The sequence below is a fragment of the Jatropha curcas genome, chromosome 10, assembly GCF_041381405.1.
Source record: "Jatropha curcas cultivar XTBG-Jc1 chromosome 10, XTBG_Jcur_1.0, whole genome shotgun sequence".
Classification (NCBI taxonomy): Eukaryota; Viridiplantae; Streptophyta; class Magnoliopsida; order Malpighiales; family Euphorbiaceae; genus Jatropha; species Jatropha curcas.
The window spans coordinates 10,459,084-10,482,806 of NC_143160.1; the positions used below are offsets into that span (position 1 = coordinate 10,459,084).

At 31.5% G+C, this 23,723-nt stretch overlaps 5 protein-coding genes across 11 annotated transcripts; 2 read left to right on the plus strand and 3 right to left on the minus strand.

Annotated features, from left to right (window-relative positions):
- The first annotated feature begins 971 nt into the window (after positions 1 to 971).
- MS5 (Tetratricopeptide repeat (TPR)-like superfamily protein) lies at positions 972 to 5,261 on the plus strand. The gene is made up of 5 exons (XM_089715750.1): positions 972 to 1,344; positions 2,597 to 2,809; positions 3,443 to 3,591; positions 3,668 to 3,736; positions 3,835 to 5,261. The coding sequence occupies exons 1-5, from the start codon at positions 1,144 to 1,146 to the stop codon at positions 5,033 to 5,035; spliced, it is 1,833 nt and encodes a 610-aa protein (XP_089571876.1). The 5' UTR covers positions 972 to 1,143; the 3' UTR covers positions 5,036 to 5,261.
- Positions 5,262 to 7,058: 1,797 nt separating this feature from the next.
- HDH (histidinol dehydrogenase) lies at positions 7,059 to 13,486 on the plus strand. Of its 5 annotated transcripts, XR_016322972.1 has the most exons (16): positions 7,060 to 7,221; positions 7,311 to 7,445; positions 7,708 to 7,829; positions 7,948 to 8,000; positions 8,185 to 8,257; positions 8,381 to 8,482; positions 8,556 to 8,657; positions 8,782 to 8,853; positions 9,000 to 9,062; positions 9,154 to 9,195; positions 9,932 to 9,991; positions 10,250 to 10,360; positions 11,328 to 11,498; positions 11,783 to 11,873; positions 12,313 to 12,656; positions 12,827 to 13,486. XR_016322972.1 is itself a non-coding variant. In XM_089726925.1 (15 exons), the coding sequence occupies exons 2-15, from the start codon at positions 7,319 to 7,321 to the stop codon at positions 12,594 to 12,596; spliced, it is 1,419 nt and encodes a 472-aa protein (XP_089583051.1). In that variant the 5' UTR covers positions 7,059 to 7,221; positions 7,311 to 7,318; the 3' UTR covers positions 12,597 to 12,776. The 5 variants fall into 5 exon arrangements, 4 of the variants coding, with proteins under 4 accessions (XP_089583051.1, XP_089583050.1, XP_089583052.1 ...); XM_089726925.1 differs by lacking the exon at positions 12,827 to 13,486 and having other exon boundaries at positions 7,059 to 7,221; positions 7,708 to 7,775; positions 12,313 to 12,776; XM_089726924.1 differs by lacking the exon at positions 12,827 to 13,486 and having other exon boundaries at positions 12,313 to 12,776.
- Positions 13,013 to 16,531, minus strand: LOC105636841 (putative protein phosphatase 2C 28). 3 transcript variants are annotated; one of them, XM_012220209.3, is made up of 7 exons: positions 16,141 to 16,531; positions 15,682 to 15,729; positions 15,423 to 15,473; positions 14,654 to 14,905; positions 13,984 to 14,257; positions 13,735 to 13,889; positions 13,013 to 13,360 (listed from the first exon to the last, which is right to left on the minus strand). In XM_012220209.3, the coding sequence occupies exons 1-7, from the start codon at positions 16,144 to 16,146 to the stop codon at positions 13,223 to 13,225; spliced, it is 924 nt and encodes a 307-aa protein (XP_012075599.1). In that variant the 5' UTR covers positions 16,147 to 16,531; the 3' UTR covers positions 13,013 to 13,222. The 3 variants fall into 3 exon arrangements, with proteins under 3 accessions (XP_012075599.1, XP_089583054.1, XP_020536057.1); XM_089726928.1 differs by having other exon boundaries at positions 15,682 to 16,531; XM_020680398.3 differs by lacking the exon at positions 15,682 to 15,729 and having other exon boundaries at positions 16,141 to 16,529.
- A 404-nt stretch (positions 16,532 to 16,935) lies between these two features.
- Positions 16,936 to 18,629, minus strand: LOC105636839 (putative germin-like protein 2-1). The gene is made up of 2 exons (XM_012220203.4): positions 18,427 to 18,629; positions 16,936 to 17,591 (listed from the first exon to the last, which is right to left on the minus strand). The coding sequence occupies exons 1-2, from the start codon at positions 18,542 to 18,544 to the stop codon at positions 17,056 to 17,058; spliced, it is 654 nt and encodes a 217-aa protein (XP_012075593.1). The 5' UTR covers positions 18,545 to 18,629; the 3' UTR covers positions 16,936 to 17,055.
- Positions 18,630 to 21,480: 2,851 nt separating this feature from the next.
- LOC105636838 (putative germin-like protein 2-1) lies at positions 21,481 to 22,436 on the minus strand. The gene is made up of 2 exons (XM_012220202.4): positions 22,236 to 22,436; positions 21,481 to 22,099 (listed from the first exon to the last, which is right to left on the minus strand). Exons 1-2 carry the CDS (start codon positions 22,348 to 22,350, stop codon positions 21,564 to 21,566), a joined length of 651 nt encoding a protein of 216 aa, XP_012075592.2. The 5' UTR covers positions 22,351 to 22,436; the 3' UTR covers positions 21,481 to 21,563.
- Between the last annotated feature and the right edge of the window lie 1,287 nt (positions 22,437 to 23,723).

The window sequence follows — 23,723 nt, forward strand, 5'->3', positions numbered from 1 at the left end:
TAATCATACCTTAAAAAAAAAGATCATATATGTACATGAAGGAATAATTCAATTAGTAATGATAATATTAATTAAAAAAATAGGTAGTTTATTAATTAATATAATTCAATTAAAAAATGGTTTATTAATTAATTAGATAGAGAATAATTCAGTTAGTTAGGGATTTGCTAATTAGAATAGTTAAAAATATTAAAATTTAGTTTGTTTACAAAAGAAAATTATCTTCTATATTATATTTTAATGGTCATAATTATAATTTAAAGACCATAAATATAATAAAAGTTATAAAATTTAAATAAAATTTATAAAATTTAAATTATAATTTAAATTTATAATTTAAAGACCATAGTTAAAATTATTTTATTTATCTCATATAAATAAAATTTATAAAAATTCATATGAGTATTTTATTTAAATAAGACTTTACATTATATGGATTATGAATGAATTTATTTCTCTGAAGTATAAAATCACTCATGTTATTAAAGTGATTAAATTTCTTTTTAAAAAATTTTAATAGCCAAAGCAAAATTTTCTTTTTTTCTAAAAAAATTCTAAAAATAAAATATTAACATAAATATTTGTACCAACAGAAATTTTATCAATAGAAAAATATTAATAATATACACTTTATAATATATAGCTTAAAAAACATATTCAATGTTTTTTTAGAAAATAAATTTTTTAAAAAATTAAAATGACAAAAAAGATTTTGGATTTTAACATTTAATAATTAATTAGAATTTTTTAATGAAATCACTTTTATCCAAATTAAAAACAATTGCTTGCATAAATATTAGGTCTCTCATTTATTATTTCATCTAATAATCAAATTTTAAGCAACATAATTATTAATAATTATTCTTCTTAAAAAAAAATTATTCTCTATTATTCTTAAAAAATTATTCATCGATGGATTTATAAACGGCTAGTTCTTTTTCACATAAAACGGCTAGTTCTTTTTAACAGTCTCTCACTTTCCTTGCTCCCAATCATTGCAACTCTTTCTTACTCTCATCTCTACTTTAATTTTCTCTTACTTTCCCACTAAACGAACATTCCCTTTGTCACATAACAGATTCTTTTATCACTGTAACTACATTTTTTGCTAATTCGAGTACAGGGTTTTAAAGATTATCGACAATGTGGCCTAACCACGAGAGGAATGTTCCCACGAGAGGCTTCTCGACGCCACCGGCGTCTTGGGATTCGCAGCATTCTCCCGTGGCCATGCCTGTTTCGGAGAGGAAGAATTTTCCTCTTGGGTGCAAACGTGATCTCTTCCATGTTGTTCACAAAGTGCCTGCTGGTGATTCTCCTTATGTCAGAGCCAAACACGTTCAAGTAAGTGCTTTCTTTTTCTTTTTTTCTTGTTTTGGTTTTGTTTCTTGTTTTTTCTTTTTTGGGTTTCCTTTTTTGTAAATTTCTGTTGTTTCGATTTCTTGTTGCGTTTTTGGGTATGGAATTTTTGGTTTCTTGAAGAGCATTTATTACTGGTATTTGAATATGCTATTGAATGGTAGTCGAAAATCGTAGAATTCTAAGTAGGGTCTTCTTGGGATTGTTTTTTATTTTATTTATTGTATGTTCCTTGTGGCTCTTTCTGTGCTTGATTGAAATTATAGCATTGAAATATTGGTTTAAGTTTTGGGGACTTTTCTCAGCTTTTGAATTTTACCTTGGTAATTTAAGATAGTGAAATGCATTTTTTTTTTTTTTTTTTTGTAATTATTTGTTTTCTTATGAGTACACGGTTTCCTGTTGTTTTCGGGGACTTCAGGGGGTAGCTTCGTGGGTGCTTCTTGGTTTTTATTAGTTTTCGGTCTGATTTTAATTATTATTTTCCTTTTAAAGAAATCTATGTATTTTCCTTTGTTATTTAGAATGTTTAGTTTAGTGTCAATTTCTGGATTTGGCTTCTGGATGTGGAAATTTTTGTACTTGTTGTAATCTTCTGATTACTAATAAAGTTGCATCTTTTTTACTGGTTCTTGTGTTGGGTGGTTGTCGAAGAAAATTGTTATGTTATGATGTAAATTGTGAGAAAAGAAAATGAAGCCTTAATTTCTATCTTTATTTTACTTAATTCGTAAAGAAAAATTGAAATGTCAGATTCTCTCTTCTGCTGATTGTTGTTTCTTTCAATTTCGGGTTTCCAAGTGTTAATTCTTTGTTTCTTTAGAATTTATGAACTTTTTGCTTATTTATTGGTTCAAACGAGTAATATGTTGTAGGTTGTTAAAAGAAATCTCTTCTGGCGTCTAGAGTTCTTCTTTCTAGGATTTTTTTTGGGCTCTTGTGTCTTGGAAGAATATAACTAGAATAAGCCACTAAGGTTCCTCAGTACTTCCTATAAGTTTCCTTAGGGAACCGAAATCACTAGTTATGTTGGTACTTTTCAAATTCATATGTACTTAATATATATATATATATATATATATATATATATATATATATATATATAGATATGGATTTTTCTGTCGTTAGAAGTCTTGCTGACATTTTGCTCCTGGAGCTTAGTGGTATTTATCATGTTTCAATTTAGTTTTAGTTTTTGCATATGTAATTTATTTTGATGCTTGAGTCCTTAATACAGTTGATAGACAAGGATCCAAGCAGGGCCATTTCCTTGTTCTGGGCTGCTATAAATTCTGGTGATCGGGTTGATAGTGCCTTGAAAGACATGGCAGTGGTGATGAAACAATTGAATCGATCGGATGAGGCAATTGAGGCAATCAAATCTTTCCGTCATCTCTGCCCTTACGATTCTCAGGAATCTCTAGACAATGTTCTAGTTGAACTCTACAAGGTAAAGTGCCATTTGTTTTACAATTAAAGTTTCATTAGGTAATGCATATCTTTGCAGTTGTAATTTTGTCATCCCAATAGTGATGACTATGTTCCAATGGTAGTAGTATTGATCAACTTGAATAATACAGAGACAAAGTATCGAAGCTATGATTATAAATCTACTTTCCACTTTTTTAAAGTTCGATTTCAGTTCATATTTTCTTTGAATCAACCCTGGATTTTAAGAAAATAAGAAATAGAAAAAGTAACAGGAGTTCCATATATTTATTTATATGACAGTTCTCACACCAGTTTATTAGGCACTATGTTAAATCCTTGATATGAGGGATGAACTGAGATATGTTTTCCTCTACAATTGTGGCATGTGAATTGCTTTGATTTGATTCGTATTGCTACAGATAGGCAGTAGAAACTGAGCAATTCATTTGGCATTATAGTTGCATTAAGCTATTATATGCCAAAAAGATGTGAGGAGAGTGTGCATTCTTGATTATCGGCAACGGATTCCCTGTTTATGTTAAGATTAAACTGGTTGCATATCTTGGTGTGCAGTAATCCTTTTTAAGTCTTTTAAGTTTGAATATTATATGGAGTTGTATTATTAAAATAAATCTCCACATTTATCTGTTAGAGGTCTGGAAGGGTTGAAGAAGAGATTGAAATGCTGCAGCGCAGACTGAAGAATATAGAAGAAGGTATAGCTTTTGGTGGAAAGAGGACAAAGACTGCAAGATCTCAAGGGAGAAAGGTTCAAATAACCATTGAACAGGAAAGATCAAGGTAATTCTTCTACTTGTGCCTTCTCTTTGCAATACATCTATGGCATCATTTCACTTCGTACCTTTAAATGATACAGGATATTAGGGAACTTGGCCTGGGCGTACTTGCAGCATCATGATTATGGTTTAGCTGAACAGCATTACAGGTAAGCATTGTTCTGCACTCAAATATGAAATAAACAGAAAGTACTAAGTTTAACTAAAATTGGCGCATTTTTTCATTGAACTTATGTTATTTTTGCAGGAAAGCTCTGTTACTGGAGCCAGATAAGAACAAGCAGTGCAACTTGGCGATCTGCTTGATGCATATGAACAGAATTCCTGAAGCCAAATCTTTGATTCAAGCTGTAAAGGCTTCATGCAGGGGCAAACAGATGGATGAATCTTATGCCAAATCTTTTGAACGGGCTGTTGAGATTCTGGCTGAATTAGAATCAAAATCCATGTTAAAACCAGCTGAAGAGAACCAAGAGGACCAAAGATCTTCCGCTGCCAGAAAGCTTAAAGTTACTCCTAGCTCCACTGAAGGAGGTCAGGGCTACAACATTCCTGGGTTCAAGAACTCCAGAAAGCAGGAGAAATTCTCTTCTCAACAAAGTGAAGTTGATAATGGCTGGAGCAAAAGTAATTATTGTGAAAGCCCAGGTGAAAGGTCTTGCTTTTCCAGCAAAATGAAGGAAAATTGGATTGGTTTCACTGAAAAAGAGTTAGGTTATTTAGACAAGAAAACGCTTGCCTCCCCTGCAGCTGTTCTATATACACAACCAAGAAGAATTCCATGGAGGTTTGGCGAAGGAGATCAGAGAGAGGTAAAATGGGAAGAGCATAGAATTCGGGAATCATCCAAGAACGTTCTATCTAATACCATCCGGAATCTTGACAGTGAACTAGACTCAACAAAAGATACATCAGTAGCTTCACTATCAAAGTCTAAGTCCAATTTCCTTTCACCTCTTGAGAGAAATTGGAGAGGGAGCACAGGAGTAGTTATGTTTTCACAACCTAGAGCAGAAGGGCACAGGAGGAGGACTTATACTGGGGATGATGATACATGTCTTGGAAAGAACAGTTCAACGAATTCTGCTAATAAGAGCTGGGCAGATATAGTTGAAGAAGAAGAAAACCAGAAATTATTGACTGGAAAAGACCTGAGCCCTTGTTTTGATGATACTTGGGGCTATGAAAATGAATATAATGATGAAAATCAGGATTCTAATATAATTCATAATCAAACTTGTCCAAAAAGTCCAGTAGACACTATAACTGAAAAGCTTGAAGCATGTGATATAAAAGATGGGTATAACACATTCAACCATTCTGTTTCACCTAGGAATCCAACAGCGCGGCGATCTTTATGTTTCAATGGCAATCAGGACTATAATATGAGGAAGAAGAACAGGTTGCAGGTCTTCAGGGACATTACTTCTACTCTAGAGAGCCCATAAGCTTGAAGAATCAGTAGGTCGGAGAAATGCTGTGTATAGGACTAATGTGCTTGTGAATGAAATGCAGTGATTTCTGTAAACAGTTCAGTAGAGAGTCTTACTTTGAGAATTCCTATAGTTATGCATATTCTTTATTCATCTTCCATTGTAAAAGAAAAAAGGTTGTCAATAGAATGTATATGATCACGTTTCATTGATTCAGCGCTACTTTTTGACATTGTCCAAATTATCTAATTTTACATTTTTAAAAGCCAATATTATCTAATTTTCAAAAAGGAAAAAATCCATTTAAATGATTACCTAATTTTTTTTTTAAATTTTAGAGATGATATTTTACAAAATATTCGGATCGAGTGAACTAAATTATGTTTGATTAATCAATTATATTTTGATATAACATTTATATTATAAGCTGCATTTTATTATATACATATATAACTAGTTAAATGCCCACGCTTTTTGCGTGACTTTATTATTATACGTTGTATTTTATAAATTTATTTAGTATACTATTAAAATATATTTTTCAACAGATTACTCCATTAAATCTATTTAAATAATTATATATTTAATTAATTATGTCTAAATTTTAGCTAAAATTTATAATTTAAATAATTTAAATACCATATCTTGTAATTGATAATTCTATATAGATAAAGTTGAATATGAATAACATATATATAAATATTATTTATAATTTAATTATTTAATATTAAAATATAATTGATTTATTATTATTAAATATTAATTCTATAAAACATCGAAAAATAAAAGAAAAATTAAAATTGATTCTATTAATATTTTAGGTTAATCTAACATATGTAACACGGTCCTTTAGGTAATTCTGCTACGTGAGATAAATAAAAATGAAAGAAAATCGAAAGAAAATAAATAAAAAAATGAATTTCATCTTAAAAAAATGAATTTCAAGATTAAAATTACAAATAGACACTAAAAACAAATCAATTAAAACAAAAATATCAAAATTAATTTGCCCACAATCTCTTGATATGTATAAAACTGATAACTACATGAATGGAAAAATTAAAAATGAATTAGACAAATATAATTTCAATAATGAAAAATTTAAGGAAAAAAAAGAAAAATAGAAGAGTTTAAAAGAAAGGATAAAAGAGCATAATGAAAAGCAAATGAATCATATAAATACGAAGAAATAGTAATTTATTCAATACAAATACCACTGTGACTCTATCACATACACTTTTTACATAACATAAATTGAACCAAACTAAATAAGATGGTTAAAGATAAACCCTAAACCCTAAGTCAACATGAGAGAATAAAAAACCTAAAGAAAAACTCACAAACTTGCACCTTTGAACTATGCTCGGGTTTGCAAATTCCCTACAAATAAATATATAAAGGGTAAATAGTTAAAGATAGATAAAAAGATTCAATTTAAAAGCATTTAAATATAAAGTTATAAATAACCGGATTTGCTTAAATTTATCAAAGATATATAGAAAAAGATTTGCTTAAATTTGTTAAATTTAATTTTCAAATAGAATCCATATACCAATTTAATTCTTTAAAAATATTTTTATAGGCTATCAAATTAAAGTAAAAAAGAAAAAAAGCTCAAAAATGTGTGAAAAGAGAAAAAAGAATTGGTGGGAAAATAGAATGCCAACTCAGCATTTTAAATATGTTTGATTCAGGATTATATATCTATAAATTTTTGTCATATTTTTCTTTTTTTTTTTTAAATCTAATAATAAAGTGGATGACAATTAGGAAAAAGAAAATATAAGAGGATCTCCAATGTGGATCCTTTTTTTCATATTCAATATGCAACTAATAAATAAAGATTAATAAATTTTCACATTATCTAATAAACTGTAAATAGAAAATGCTATAAATAATGTTTATTTATTTTTTTTAATACCTCGCATTTGACATACCAAATAAATATTATTTTAAAAATTTTTTCTATTTTTCTGATATCGAAATTAAATAATAGCGATATATGTTAACATCTAGAGAAGATCTAATTCTTATCAGATAAAAACAAAGAAAGAAGTTTTTTTTTTTTCTTTTTATTAAAAAGAAAATGCTCTGCTTCGCACCCAGTTGACTGGCTGTCATAGAGAGAGGAAGTGAAGTAGAGAGTAGAAGCAGCTCATTAGTCCTAACCGTCGCCATCGCGTTCATATTTCACTGATCAGGTAGTCTCTTCTGGAAATCTATTGTTGATTATCATAACTTTAGCATATCTTAATTAGGATAAGTATTTTTCTGATTAATCCGATTGAAGGTGTGGTGATGGATTCTCAGCTTCTGTGCTTTAATCGGACCAATTTCTTAATTAAACCATACTCGCCTCTTCAGTTTCGATCAATTGGTGCTCCATTGCAAAATTGTCGACCTTCTTGTCTTCATTTTCGTGGAGGTACGGTTCTTTGGTTGCTTCTCTTCTTTTTACTCTTTCTTTGAATTTGCTGAAGTTTGTGCATTTATATTTTGGAGAGAAAAGAACAAAGAAAAATCTTTTCTGTGAGTTTTTGGCGGGAAAGAAATTATACGGGCAGAAATTGGGAATTTTTGTTCAATAGAATGAGACCTATTTACCTGAGGTCTTGGTAATGGAATATGTTCAGTGTATTAATGTAACTGTTATATTAATTTTTTTTAGTGTTGTGTTTTCTTGACAGGAATAAATTTGAACAGAATAAGTTGCGCAATGAAGTCTTATCAGTTGTCAGAACTCAGTCGTACTGAGGTTGAGAGCCTTAAAGCTCGTCCTCGAATAGATTTCTTTTCAATTTTCAGTATTGTAAGCTTTTATTTTATCTCTTCAAATACTCTTTGGAGGAAACTCTTTTTTCTTGTTTTTTCCCATTAATTTTTTCATTATATAGATGTTTGATTTGTGATTTTCTTATAATTTTCAGGTCACCCCCATTGTTGACGATGTACGCAGCAGAGGTGATGCTGCTGTTAAAGAGTTGGTGCTTCTAATTATTATTTTTATTGTTGTTTCTGTTCTTTGAAATTATAGACCAATTTCATTTTCCATCTTGGTCCTTTTTCTTTTACTGTCTACCACCAGTGAGACTCTTTCATTTCATCAATGCACATTCCTAGTGATGAGGCCAGAAACATGACTATTTATATGTTTTCTTCTGTAGTTATACCACAAGATTTGACAAAGTAAAGTTGGAGAAGATTGTTGAGGATGTATCTGAGCTTCCTGACCCAGAGGCATCTTTCTCAAACTTATATTTGAATACAAAAAATTTCTTGAAGTTGCCTTCCTTAGCTGCTGTACTGAAATGAAATATTTACTGTGGTACTCTTTTTTTTTTTTTTTTTGGCCCACTATAGCTTGATGCGGCTGTTAGGGAAGCATTTGATGTGGCATATGATAACATTTATGCATTTCATCTTGCTCAAAAAGCAGCTGAAAAAAGTGTTGAAAACATGCAAGTGAGTCTTCTAGTTCATTGGTTTTACCTTAATTTTATGGATATGAAGCTTATTATGCTGCAAAATTTTTTAGGGTGTTAGATGCAAAAGGGTGCCAAGGTGCATTTCTTCTGTAGGTCTTTATGTTCCTGGGGGAACTGCAGTTTTACCTTCAACAGCTCTGATGCTATCAGTTGTAAGTTGATTGGATTTATTGTATTAATCCTTTTGGTTGGTATAATGCCCTATACGCTTTATTAATTAATTTTAATTTCTGCCTGACCATATTTGATTGAAATTTTTGTTTTTCCACAAACCAGCCTGCACAGATTGCTGGGTGTAAGACCATTGTTATTGCAACTCCTCCAGGTCAGGATGGAAGCATATGCAAGGTACTTATCCAAATTTCAAATGTCTTATGAAGAGTGTTCTTACTGAGAATATTTTTCACCACACTGTAATTTTAGAGTTTGAAAGGGAGAAGGGCTTTGAGATAAAATGAACACAAACTTATCCACAGATATTTGATTTTATGTAGGAGGTACTGTACTGTGCCAAGAAGGCTGGTGTTACTCACATCCTTAAAGCTGGTGGAGCTCAGGTTTCGGTTTCAAAACATTCAACACAAGACGTGGTGTATTTGAATCTTCTATTTGTCCTTAGAATTTATGTTATGGATTCTTAATTTGCAGGCTATATCAGCCATGGCTTGGGGGACAGAATCCTGCCCTAAGGTAATGGATTTCCATATTTGCTAACAATTCATATCTGAAGCTTATTGCAAATATTTTATTGATCTCATTTTCCTTGGTGATATGTGCGCTTGTGTATTCTATTTTTAGTTTATTAATCTGAGAAGTATCCTGCTTGCTTTGGAATTTATAAATAAAAAAAATGTGGCAATTGAAAGTATTGAACTGACCATTAATGTATGCCATTTGTTTGTGACCAAATAATAAATCTCAGTCTCCAATTGAAAATACTATGGAACATATGAAAAATTAAATAAAAACATTACCCAAAACACTTATGTTACTCAAATTTGACAGATTCAATGCAATATAATCTAAGAAGTCTTTTGGTAATTATTAGAGTTGATTAATAAGAAATTTTCTGTCTTCCTCTCCTAAATTGCTGCTATATGTCTCATTGATGTGGAAGATATTATGTATTCCTAGTTCCCACTGAAAATACTATGAAAATTTGGAAAAATATTAAAGTTTTATTCAAAAAGTATACACTGTTCGAGTTTGAGCTATTAATTCTTAGTGTTCTTCTTTGGACAAGGGATTGTTAAAACACTTAAAACAAGGGGAATATCATTATCGATATTCTGCTTCTGGAAAAAAAATCTAACATAAAATTTGGATTAAAATAATATACAATATTATTATATCGTTTTGTTAACTTCAGGAATCTGTTGTCAAATTTTAACCTTCATTACAAGGACTGATTTATTATAATTTGCAGGTTGAGAAGATTTTTGGACCGGGAAATCAGTATGTTACAGCTGCCAAAATGATACTCCAAGTATGGATTTTTGTTTCAAAATTTTTCAAGTATAAACTACTTTATATTGGTGACAGTCCTACCCTACAGAAATTTTTTGTTGAAGTGGCTGTGCTACTTTTAAAAATTAATATTGCATTTGCATTGTGAATGAAGAAGAATATTTTAACATTAGCTGCAGACCATTAGTATTTGAAAATGCTTTACCTTCTATATGGTGTAAACAGAACTTATTTCTTGATTTAACTCATTTCCTCTTTGTTTTTATTTTCCCAACAGAACAGTGAAGCAATGATCTCGATTGACATGCCAGCTGGACCTTCAGAAGTTTTAGTTATTGCTGACAAACATGCCAGTCCTGTTCATATAGCTGCAGATTTACTATCCCAGGTGCTGTGCCTTTGCTTTTAGTAGTATTATATCATGCTTTAAAAGTGCCCATTTCTGGTGAACCACATGCATTAGTTCCTGGATAACAAGCCTAAGGCTTCCTCACCGATGATAATGACAATATTGATCCGAGTGACGATTCACTTGTTTTCATGCTCTGCACCTGATTCCTTCTTTTTTAATTGTGATGTAGTTATACACTATGATAGACTTGTTTTTAACCAAAAGCCAAAATTCAATTTTCATATTCCTGAGAAGGAGAAAAATGTACTAGTTTTATGGTTGAGCATTCTGTTGGTTCAGGACGAAACAATGCAAATTGGATAGACCAACTTTTTTTTTTTAAAAAAAAAAAAAAAAAAAAAAAGAAAACCAAATCGAAACTGAATTTGTTTTTTAACGATTTTTTATGTGGTTGGCTTACTTTTTAGGTTTAATAAAAATTAAATCGAACCAAAAAATTTCAGTTTCTATATTAAAATGTAAATAAAAACCAATTATCTAAAATCCTGAACCAACCACCAGTCCGTTCGGTTATAACTGAACTGTGCTCTGGCCTAATTATTTTAGCAGATCTTTTAGCCACATCAAATTTTATACCTGTTCCCATAATGTGATATTTCTAATTCAGCATTATTTCACCTAGTGGATTTTAGTTTGTGTTACTGAATTAATTGCACACTAGAAATGTAATGATCATTGATTGGAAGATCCGGTGGATGTATTTCATCAGTTTACCACTCAGCTGACAACACTATTGTTTCTTCTTGTTGTTTTGTCAAATTTGTTGGCCCATGATCTCTCCTTGATTATCTTAAATCGATATTTGTATTAAGACCATTTTTCAAGCCTTAACCAGTCATTTCTACAGTACATCAGTTAAACTGCATAGAAATTGCTTATTGCTTTCAGGACATATCCGGGTTCCAACCTACCTGATGTTATCAAAATTATTTGCATCTTTCAGGCTGAGCATGGTCCTGATAGCCAGGTTGTCCTTGTAATTGTTGGGGATGGTGTGGATCTGAAAGCTATTGAAGAGGAAATCAGCAAGCAATGTCAGAGTCTACCAAGGGGAGAATACGCATCAAAAGCCCTGAGCCATAGTTTCACCGTCTTTGCTCGTGACATGGTTGAGGTTAGCCCTCTTCTTCCGTCAAAACACTCAAGCCTAAGCTTGTTTTATCTGCATTATCACAGTCTGTATTTGAGGCATAAGATTGGATGGTTAGTAGGTATCAAGGGCATAAAAATATACTTGTCTTGATGTCCCAACTGCTGATACTGGCCAGCTAGGCTAATCAAATCAAACATGAAAAAAGGGTTTTGTGGATATCTAATCTGTTCACCAGTTGCTGCCTATACGCTTTGATTACTGATTTTCACTGCTGTAACTGTGAAAACACCTGCTGGATTCTGCAGGCAATTTCTTTTTCAAACTTATATGCACCTGAGCATCTGATTGTTAATGTAAAAGACGCAGAAAAGTGGGAGAGTTTTATTGAAAATGCAGGTATGATCTTACGATGCTGTTTATATGTTGGATTATATTATTTGTGCTTTCATAATTGTTAATTTACTATTATGCCATTTATCCCATTATAGTTGCCAATTTCTGAGGCATTGTTTTAGTTCTCTAGTAATTGTTACGACAGTGATCGCCCCACAAGAAAAGTGGGAAAGAACACTCGAGGCATACGAGTGCAACCAAGCCTCAATCTCTATAGAATAAACAATTGCACCCTTGTTTGGTATAAATAAACCAGGAATATACAATTTACCTATAAACATGGAATTTAGTTTGTCGTACTGAATTCTATAAAATTAAATCATACAAACGATATGAACATTTTAATTTGAGTCGAGCACGAAACATTAAATTTGAAAGTTTTGTGAAGTTTATTTATACAGAATAGAGCTTAAGTTTAAACTTTGATTATCATAAACTATAGGTTCGGTCTTCATGGGCCAGTGGACACCAGAGAGTGTTGGAGATTACGCAAGCGGGACAAACCATGTCCTGCCAACATATGGATATGCAAGGATGTATGGAGGAGTGTCCTTAGATTCTTTCCTTAAGTACATGACTGTACAGTCTTTGACGGAGGAAGGTCTGAAAAATCTAGGTCCATATGTGGCAACAATGGCAGAAGTTGAAGGTCTGGAAGCGCACAAGAGAGCTGTAACTCTAAGACTTGCAGATATTGAAGCCAGGAAAGTTCAAAATGTGAGATGATATAAATACGTTAAGCTATATATGATCTCACATTTAGCATTCAAAATGAGTTGTGAAATGGTAATATTGCCTCTTCCTAGCTTTTTACCAGCATTTGAGCTATTTTTGTAACTGATTTACGATTGGTACTATAATGTTATTCCATGTGTCCGGCAATAGATGGAACTGGAAGTTATTAAATTCCCCTGCACTAGAATTATTGATTCTGGAATTTTTTTGTTTTTTGGCAGTATTTAATTTCTACCAAAAAAGGAAAGTCATTTTCCTTGTCAGCTTTCCGGTGTTCCGGTGGACATAGTGGAAGTCACTTTCTTATTGCACAAATCAAAATCAAGAAATTTTGATGTTACTAAATTAAATTCAAATTGAATGCAAGACACGGTGATATGATGCTGGCTACAGTTAAGAGACCAGAGTGAAATTTAAGCCACAAAATAATTAAGGACGGAGAAAATTGTCTCTACTATAAATTCTCGTACATTAATTCTTTCACTGAACTTCCCTTGGTACCACTATCACATTGTACCATATCTGCTTAAGACAATTTATCATATCCATTGCATCTGTATCCCTTCCATAGAGAAGTTCGAATTTTCTAAAATATGATAACATAGGCATGGATTCGATCAGTGAAAAACCACAGCTATGCAGGAGATATCATCCATGCTTCCCCTGACTAATGCTTCATCTATCAACTTCTCTGATGCTTCTTGCGCATCTTCCAAGCCTGCAATGCACTCACAAGCCTCCTGGTTTGACATCACCTGCATAAATATGGTGAGGAATGAGAAGTGAACTGCATACTCAAATTTGTAGTTTTATGTAAGGCTCCAAGTATGGTTTCAACTTTGTAATTAAAGGTGTACATGATTCAGTTTGATTCAACTTCAGAGACGTTCAAACTTAACCAACCAAATCAGTTTGGGGGGACGAAAAAATTCAAACCAGACCAAATTGTCAACAGTAGTGAAACCCATCAAACCATAGATTAATAACTTGGTTCAGTTTGGATGGTTTGTTCAAATCTAACTTGCAACCTCTTCGCCTTGGGGTAATTCTCACTAAGCCAAAACACATTGATAAGGTCATAATTAGTAATGAGTTTTTTAACAAATAAAAGATCTTCAACGGCTTTTACCTTCCACAGGCCATCACTTGCCAAAATGAGGAATTCAGCATCCTCGTCTATGATCTCAGTTATCACATCTGTTTCAGAAGTAATATGTTCCTTTAGTCTCCCGTCTCCAAATGCCCTTGTCATTGCCAACTGCCCATCCACGCGAGGAACACTTCCTGAGTCATCAGAAAAATAATTAGCTCATCGCGTTTATGCAACAGTTTCAATATTTGAATTACAAACTTAAATCATACTAAATAATAACTTCACCTGGCTCTTTAGACACAAATCCTCCTCTGCTCTCAACAAGATCTTTCTCTTTCTGGGGCTCATGATCTACTGATAACTGCTTTGCAACACCGTTTCTACACAAGACTGCTCTGGAGTCGCCAACATTTGCCACAATTAGATTTTCCTCATCTATTAGAATTGCAGTAACTGCTGTTGAACCTCCTCTTGAACCAACTATTCCATCCAAAATCTCATTATCGGTAGCCTTGTATGCTTTCCTGATTGCACGCTCAGGGTTCTTCCAGAAATCAGACTAAGCATGAGATATAATAAAGAAAAGAAGAATTTCAGTCACAGATCCTTAGTTAACAATTCCACAAAATAAATGGGAGAAACGTTCTTTTTCCTCAAGATTGAGATGGTTTAGAAGGATTAAAGTACAAGCAAAGACAAAAATTGTAAGAGTTAAAGAAAAAAAAGAGAAGCCATTAAAAATGAATGAAAAGGATTGAATAATATATGATGCAATTAGGCCCTAATTCATAATATGACAAATCGAAAAAAAAAAAAAAAAAAAAAAAAAAAAAAAAAAAAAAAAAAAAAAAAAAAAAAAAATCCCCCCTCATTTTCCTCCCCCCCAAAAAAAAAAAACATCACACGAAATAGAAAAACAAAAACAAGGTTAATGAAGCTAGCATTCTGTTCATACCTCGTTCAATAAGTTATCGAATAGGTGGGATTGCAAGTATTTGGCAACATCAAGACCAGAGTGGCCATCAAAAATTGCATATAGCCCTAACCTGTAACCATTGATTTCTCTACTTTCTGCCACTAAATAATCTTCCATTCCATGCCCCATTTTTCCTCTAACCATATGGTACCCGTGGCTGGTGCTTTCACTTGAAGGCTCCTTCTCCTCTTCCTCTTCTTCATTTTCACGTTGGCCGGAAGAGCGATCACCCTTCATGTATTTATGCACCATAGATGTAAGAATTTAGAAGTGATACATATCCACCTCAAAGAGAATTTTAAAAACTTAACACTCAGTTCCTCTATAGAGCCTAATTTCACAAAGTTCCATTCCATTTTGTTTTTTTTTAAAAAATCCAGATTTGTCATGTTCAACAGAAATAAAAATTTTATTCAAAATTTTTATCTTTAATCTGTATAATCAGTTGGCGTTTAAATCAAATCTTACTATAAAAAGAATTGCAAATAAATTCGAAATTAAAAAGCTTACGATCTTTTAAAGCTACAAAATAAAATGAATTCTACATTCAATGCAGGAATAAGATACCAAACATGAAATCGATTTATAAATGGTTCTTTCCAAAGCATAATATGTTAAAATTTTCCAATATTTACAAAAGGAAAAGAAATAGGGACTAATTTCCGTTGGCAGTTCTTGTTCTTGTTTTGTTTTTTTCCACAATTTATTCCACACATATAAAGTAGCAACAAATTCAGAAGGTAAATACCTTACTTGTGAAAGAATCCTGATCTCTCACTTCAATTAATCTCTTCTTCTTCTAAACACATAAATAAAACTTTGGCAATGATCTCAATTGGAAAATTAAGGAAAAAAAAAAGCATTCTTCATAAATTAGAAAATAAGAACAATAACTAACATAAGAATTAAATAGGGTAAAAAAAAAACCCCTAGTTTGTATTTACCATGAATGGGGATTTCATCATTAGCCAAAAACAAAAGCAAACAAGAACATGATAATACTATACCTCCGGAACAAAGGAATTCCCATCATTTCTCAAGATTGGTGATATTCTCTGCATATAATTGTATATATGGGATGGCAATAAGAAAATAATAGTGTTAGTGTGTGTATAGAGAGAGAGAGAGAGCAGTATTATATTTCTCAACTGAAATTCATCCAATTCAAATTATCAAACTTTCACACACACACACACACGCACATATCAAGAATTTAATTGAATTTATAAACTGTGTAATCTAATGGAAGCCAAGAAATAGTGATTGAGAACTAAATAAATTAAAAAATTAATGAATTGAAATATTAAAAGAACATATAAATCATTCGCATTCCAATATATCACAAAAAAGAAAACGGGATTAAATTAGCTATGAAGAGAGACAAGAAGCGAGTTACATAAAGGCATTGTTTCAAACACTTGGTAGACGTGTGCTAATATAGCAAGAACGGACAGTAATACCGTTACCTTCATCCTTTCAACAGTCGTTTGTCTATGAGAGTTCAATTGGGGCAATTCAATTAATATAAGATTGAAGAAACACTTGGTAATTACTAGCAATGTCTTGAAGATTAAAATTGCAGAATTACATTAACCCCAAAAAAAAGCTGCCGAATTACAAGCGATTTCTCTTTAAAAATATTTATAGAATGTTGGCAAGAACAGTAGAATACAGGTGTCTGCTGTGCCTTTGAGACAACAAATATATTGCAGCGGTGGTAAGGACGGAAGAGTGAAGACACGTGCTCATACGGTTGCTATCGGCGGGCATGTCACCGCTTCACCGGAGTCTGCCCAGTGGCAGCTATCTACCACGGCATTGCCTTTTCTTTTTATTTCTATCCTTATTTCATAAGTTCTGATTTAATTAGATTTTTGTTTGAATTTTGACTCGAAGGCTCATGTTACCGACAGGATTTCATTTCGATAACTCTTACTAACCATTAACTAAGAAAAATAAAATAAAATAAAATAAAATAAAAATAATATAAAAATCTCTATTTAAATCAGTTTGGTCCGCAAATGAATTGCAAAATTTCGAAATAGATTTTGTACATTTTTACTGAATAACGAAATAACTTATAAATATTAGAGAATTTATTCGATACATCCAATCTAATTCATTACATTTTCGATCTTATTTGTATATATTTATATTCTTTCATGTAATTTTATATGTAAAATTATAATTTGATTCTTCTTTTCGTTTCCTTTAAAATACAAAATGGAGAAAAGAAATTTCAGATAAAATTTGTTAAAATGTATTATAAATTCTTGTTTTTTTAATTGTCCATTAGTAGAGATAAAATATTACATAGCTTGCAGGCCAATAAGTATTAAGTGAACACCCTCATATTAATTGTTTGGTAATAGTAAATTTTTCTAGAACTTGGCTCGAATTTGAGAAATGACATTCTCGTCAACCTGAAAAGACTTGGCAAGAATATCACTAGAAATATTATGGTTTGATCCAAACACTGCCTGGGGGATGAGAAGGAACCCTGGGCTTTGGCTACTAAAAGCAACAATACCAGCAGTATTACTCTTTCCAGGGTTTCTTGCATAATGGATAAGACCAGGAGGGACGACGAACACATCACCCTTATTAAGGACCTTTGAGATCAGACGATTGTCTGGAAGAGAAGTCACAAACCCCATTTCTAGGGTACCCTCCAGAATGGTCACAACTTCAGTAGCCCTTGGATGTATGTGTGGAGAGCTAACACCCAATGGTGCAAAATCTACACGAGCCAAAGAGATCCCAAGAGTGTTTAAACCTGGTAACTGAGATGCTGTAAGTATGTTAGACCCTAAACCAAATGGGTTTGATGTGTTGGTAGGTAAATGAAGCCCAGCAAAAAAGAAATCATCTGCTTGAACTTCCTTTGGGTCCTTGCATGGAAAACCATTCACTCGTACTGCAATAAGGAAAGTGAAGCAACTCAGTCAGATTTCTGTTAATTTGAATGTTTCATATTCAAATTCTATGAAATGAGATGAAGGGTTTTTGTTGAGTTGGGAGAGTTAGCTAGGCTCAAATTGAAGTTAAAATTTGTAATTTCAAGTTTCTGAAAATTCCATTAATTGTTAAGATGATTACTTTGTGTCGAATAGTAGTTGCAGCAAAAAAAAAAAAAAAAAAAAAAAAATGAACCCATACCCTTTTGCTGAAAATTAAATGTGTTAAAATGGGTTCGCAACGTCGAATTTGACATGAATTCACCTAATACATGATATGACTAAGATGAATACGAAAACGATCTATTTAACAAATTAATCATGTCAAATATTTAAATACGAACACATTTCAAAAATTAAATGAATGATATGAACTCGATACGTATAATCCGTTTAATTTAATGGGTTGGGTCAAAAAAGATAATTAGTTTAATTGAGTGTGTTGTATACAGGTCGGAAAATCCGACATGTATAACCGGTATAACCCGCTTGATATATATATATATATATGAAATTACCATTTTACCCTTAATTAAATGGGTTAGATGGGTTATGCGAATCAACTCATGATACAACACATTCAAACTCATGCAATGTATGAGCCATCCGTTTATGAGATGAACCCATTTAGATTCAATTTTAACCCAGTTAATTTCCGTATGAGGTGAATCGTGCTCTTGTGTAATTATTTTTGGCTTACTTTTTATATTATCAAATCAAAAGCAATTAGAAACTAATTAAAATATTTTAACTTCTCTACGGAATAGAAATTAGCAATAAGTGAAAATGGCTTACCTTGACCAGTTATATCTGCCACACAAAAATCTTGAAGAGGACTGTTATCGAATGCAAAAGTAGGATTGCAAACTAAAGCAATTAAGAGTAGAAATAATAACAGAGCTTTGGAAGCCATGATTAATGAAAATTACAAACAAAAGTATAGCTTCTTAGTTCCGCTATAATATATTCAATTTATTAAGTAAAGAAATTGTGTTTTTAACTTAGAATTGAGTTACATATATTTATATGTAAATTACATATCCTTAATATAGGATATGTAAGTTACATGTAACTTAATATAGGATTCCTATATTAATATGCAACGTACATATAAACATGTGTTGCTCGCCAAGGCTCCATCAAGTTTCTGTTATTAGTTGTAAAGTCATACCAGATTCTTTTAAACTTGTGGTGTGAGAGAAAGATTAGTTAATCTTCTAACTTAGAGATTTTAAAAGTAAGGATAAACTACCAAAGAATGACCACATGGATGTGAGTTGTGTGCTGTAGAGCTAACTAATAGCAAAATAAACAACAAACTAACAGATTTTGGATGACTATAATTGACAAAGAAAAATAAATCTAAAGTTGTAATTGACAAAATCAAACGTATTGGCTAAATTTGCCAAAAACGTCAAAATTTAGGTTTTTTTTTTTTTGGTGATTTAGCCATTAAGTAACTAGGTAACCTATACTAATATAGAAATCCTATATTGAGTTATATGTACTCATATATCTAATATTATGTTACACATCCTATATTAATTACTAGTAATTAAGTACAATTAATATGTAGTTACTAAGCAAGAAAAATTTTTGTAGATAGTAATTAATATGTAATCCTATATATATTAGGTTTACCTATTTATTATGGTCATAATTCATGTTTGACTACAATTAACTTGTTTATTATAAATTTTAATTTCTTTAGATAAAAAGCTTAATACTGTCAAAGAGTGTGTGTGTGTGTGTGATCTTTTCCTTTTCCAATTGTTAAACTATGATACTATCAATGAAAATACCAAAAATATCGAAAAAAGAGACATCGCAATTGTGGCAAAAAAGAAATTTATATTCTAATCTTACTTTATTAACATAAATGATTTTTTATTTTTCAACTATCTATTTTTCAAGCATGAAGAAGAAACAGGTGGATTAATTTCTCTTATTTTGGTATAATTCTACAAGATTGTTTTCTTGTTATGCAAGAGTTTAGTCAACGCTTTATTGTGTTTTCAAGAGATCAGCGAATCGGATCACTCACGCTCTAGCTAATACGATGAGTAGATTGATTCTATGCATGAAAGTTAGTGGGAAATTTTGTATTGTAACATCGTCGTCACCCACAATTCTTCCTTCAGCGAAAAACAGAAAAAAAGTGAATCCATTTTTATCATTTTGTTCATAACATTTGTTGGAAATATTGTGTATTTCAATTTAATTAGGTCCTACATTAATGTTTTATGATCTTCAGAGTTGAATGTAAATTTGAAATGCTCAATCATTTCAAAGAACTAATCTTTGTGTGCTTTTTTTTTTAATAAGCTTGCACAGGAACGAAAGATGGATAACCAATAGATAACTTTAGAATGTTAAAACTTAAATTGGACAAGGGTAAAATGAAGAGATTTTCAGCCACGCCAACCACGGAACAATGACGGCAACAAAGGTGATGAGAGCAATGATAATAAAAACGATGAGAGTAATGGCGATGGCAACAAAAGCGACGATAATGATGACCATAACAAAAATGAATAATAAATGAATAATAAAAATGATATTATTTTAATATTTAAAGTTAAACTGATATTTTTTAAAATAAAATTTGAAGATATGATATTTATACAATATCTCTTAAAATATTTATCTTTCCTAATTTACATCATAATCAAACAAGGTAGAATTTTTATAAAGACATTCACCAATATAACTTACACCTTAATGGGCTAGAGATCCATTTTCCGCATTCTAAGGCCTTACGTTTCAGACCAACGTTAATAATGACCAAGGTTTTTTTAAAACAAAATTTACATGTTTTTGGGTCTTTAAAATAGAAAAAACAAATCTCAAAAATATGTAAAAATAGAAAAAAAATCTCAAGAATTTGTAAAAATAGGAAAAAACATAAAGCAGATCCAATAGAGTTGAGCGTATGTGTATTCATATATACAATAGATTCAGAAAAATCTATTCATAGCGTTCATGTGGAAATATGTAAGATTTGGATGAAAAAAGAGAGAGAAAATAGGTGCTTTAGATCTGTATAGAGAGTTTGATTCCCTTTTGTATAAAGGCAAAAAGACCTTAATTAAAGTTATAGTTGAAATCTTTGTCGGATATGTATTTAGAAGAATACTAATTGAGTAGGTATTTTGGAGTCATCGACCTTCAAAATGAAGGTCATTTGTCTTCGTATGAAAAATTAATGTTAAAATTGATTCTTTTTTTTGTGTAAACCACCAGTATCCAGACTCTATTACTAGGGACTAACTAAATCTAGCTCGGAGTTTAGTCATAGTTAAAACTTTTCACCTCTTCTTGCTGAAGTGTTTAGTGGGGATCGAATCCGAAAACTCTTCCCAAAAATTGATGCTTTTGGAATGGAAGGATTAAGTAATTTAAGAGTCAAAGGTTAGGGATAAATCAATTATTTAGTGAAAGAAAAGTACATGAGGACTAATATTAATTAAATTCAAATCTTAGGCTCTAAATCAAATATATAAAGTTAACTATATATATTCCATCTATTTTTTAATTTATTAGGAGGCTAGTTAAACCAAAATAATATTATGAGCTATACAACAGAAGATGCTCAATAGACCAAAATAACACTACAGATTACACAATATGAATAACTCTCTTTTGAACTCATCAAATTGGTGAAAACAATTGTAATCGAGTGAATATATATTCAACCCATTAAACTCTCTTCAAACCTCTCTTTTAATATAAAGGATATAATAATTGAAGTTTGTATTGTAAATTCTTAATTTGAATTGTGCAATAGACATTTTATTTTAAAGTTTAAACTCGTTGTAAAATAGATATAATTTAGGAAAAGATAAAACATTAATCAGAAACTTATAAGCTAATAATATTAAGCAAGCACCCTCACATTGTTTGACAATTCATAGCCACTCTAGCTAATTTTCCTAAAACTTGGCTTTAATCTGAGAAATAATGTTCTCGTCAACTTGAAAAGACTTGGCAAGAATATCACTAGAAATATTAGGGTTTGACCCAAACACTGCCTGGGGGATGAGAAGGAACCCTGGGCTTTGGCTACTAAAAGCAACAATACAAGCAGTATTACTCTTTCCAGGGTTTCTTGCATAATGGATAAGACCAGGAGGGACGACGAACACATCACCCTTATTAAGGACCTTTGAGATCAGACGGTTGTCTGGAAGAGAAGTCACAAATCCCATTTCTAGGGTACCCTCCAAAATGGTCACAACTTCAGTAGCCCTTGGATGTATGTGTGGAGAGCTAACACCCGATGGTGCGAAATCTACACGAGCCAAAGAGATCCCAAGAGTGTTTAGACCTGGTAATCGAGTCGCTGTGATTATGTTAGACCCTAAACCAGATGGGTTCGATGTGTTGGTAGGTAAATGAAGCCCAGTAAAGAAGAAATCATTTGCTTGAACTTGCTTCGGGTCCTTGCATGGAAAGCCATTCACTCTTACTGCAATGAGGAAAGTGAAGCAACTCAGTCATTTTTTCCATTAATCTGAATGTTTCAGATGCAAAAGCAATTAGAAACTAATAAAATTTTAATTTCTCTATGTAATAGAAATTAGCAGTAAGGGTACATGGATTACCTTGACCAGTTGTATCTGCCACACAAAAATCTTGAAGAGGACTATTATCGAATGCAAAAGCAAGAGTGCAAATTGAAGCAAATAAGAGTACGGATAATAGCATTTTGGAAGCCATGACTAATGAGAAGAAACAAAAGTATGGTTTCTTAGTTCCTCTATATTCAAATTATAGGAGCAACACATGATCTTCGTATTTAATTTGTCTTAATTCTCATAATCCCACATTAGAAAGTTTTATAGCTCTTTCCTTTTTCTTACATATTTGATATAGATATAATAGATATATATGGATATACAAACTTAATATGGATATGATATAGATATAATAGATATATATGGATATACAAACTTAATATGGAGATATGATATAGATATAATAGATATATATGGATATACAAACTTAATATGGATATAATAGATATAATAGATATATATGGATACACAAACTTAATATGGATATAATAGATAAGATATACTTGGATATACAGACTTAAAGAAAAAAACCCTCATATATCTATTAATTACAATTTAAATTTTTTTTTTTCGAAAAAATCATTACATCATATGAATCTTTTAAAATTTTTTTTACGTGTTTCTGTGTCTTTAATATGAAAAGTATCTCATACAATCTATAAAAATAGAAGAAAAAAAAAAAATCAAAATCTGTGAAAATAGGAAAAATACAAAACTGATTTTCTTTATTTCAGTATATACTGTTGTGGCGGTGCCCACTCAGTGGGACCCACATTTGAAAATAAATAAATAAAAAAAAAGAGGAAGAGAAGAAGAAAACATGGTGGGTCCCTCCGATATATGGGACCCACACAACTTGAAAATAAAAGAAGAGAAGAAAGTTTTTTTTCGGTGGATGCGATTTGTTTTTCGGTTGACGCGTAATTAACGCGTCCACTTCTCCTATAAATAGTAGATGATTCAGTTCATTTCAACACACCAACAAGAAGAATAAACACAGAAGAGAGAAAAATCTGTGTTTGAGAGGAAAATAGTTATCTAGTTTTAGGAAGGGTCCTAAAATTAGGATAGGGAAAAATAGTGAGGATAATTTGGGTGTTTTTTTTTTTGGAAACACTTTTGAGTGCCACTGTTTTGTATTACTCTCTTTGTGTACCTATTATTTTTAGTGGAAGAAATATTCAGAATTGGGTCCCGTGGACGTAGCCCTAAACAGTTGAGGGTGAACCACTTAAATTTTTGTGTGTCATATTTTTATTTTTCCGTTGCATAATTATTTTCGTAATTTTTATCACCGGGCCCTAACAAGTGATATCAGAGCTGAAGGTTTCAACAGATCCAGCCAGACAGATAGTGGTACCGGATCCGTGAATATATTTTAAAATAAATATACCACAACGATGAGAAAATTACGACGAGTCCATTGGTGCAGTCCATTCGAAAAGACGTTGCAAAATCAACCTAGTGATGAATAGTGAAATATTAACTCAAAATTGGTGGTGAACAGTACTATTG

Coding starts and splice junctions, on each gene's coding strand:
- LOC105636838 (XM_012220202.4), bottom strand. CDS start 22,350: ATGGCTTCCAAAATGCTATTATCCGTACTCTTATTTGCTTCAATTTGC. Junction 22,100..22,235: donor GGCAGATACAACTGGTCAAG/GTAATCCATGTA, acceptor TCCTCATTGCAG/TAAGAGTGAATGGCTTTCCA.
- LOC105636841 (XM_012220209.3), bottom strand. Junction 14,906..15,422: donor AGGATTCTTTCACAAGTAAG/GTATTTACCTTC, acceptor AAATACATGAAG/GGTGATCGCTCTTCCGGCCA. Junction 13,361..13,734: donor CAAGTGATGGCCTGTGGAAG/GTAAAAGCCGTT, acceptor ATATTTATGCAG/GTGATGTCAAACCAGGAGGC.
- LOC105636839 (XM_012220203.4), bottom strand. CDS start 18,544: ATGGCTTCCAAAGCTCTGTTATTATTTCTACTCTTAATTGCTTTAGTT. Junction 17,592..18,426: donor GGCAGATATAACTGGTCAAG/GTAAGCCATTTT, acceptor TCCTTATTGCAG/TACGAGTGAATGGTTTTCCA.
- HDH (XM_089726924.1), top strand. CDS start 7,319: ATGGATTCTCAGCTTCTGTGCTTTAATCGGACCAATTTCTTAATTAAA. Junction 8,001..8,184: donor GGTGATGCTGCTGTTAAAGA/GTTGGTGCTTCT, acceptor TTTCTTCTGTAG/TTATACCACAAGATTTGACA. Junction 8,658..8,781: donor CAGCTCTGATGCTATCAGTT/GTAAGTTGATTG, acceptor TCCACAAACCAG/CCTGCACAGATTGCTGGGTG.
- MS5 (XM_089715750.1), top strand. CDS start 1,144: ATGTGGCCTAACCACGAGAGGAATGTTCCCACGAGAGGCTTCTCGACG. Junction 1,345..2,596: donor TCAGAGCCAAACACGTTCAA/GTAAGTGCTTTC, acceptor TCCTTAATACAG/TTGATAGACAAGGATCCAAG. Junction 3,737..3,834: donor TTAGCTGAACAGCATTACAG/GTAAGCATTGTT, acceptor TTATTTTTGCAG/GAAAGCTCTGTTACTGGAGC.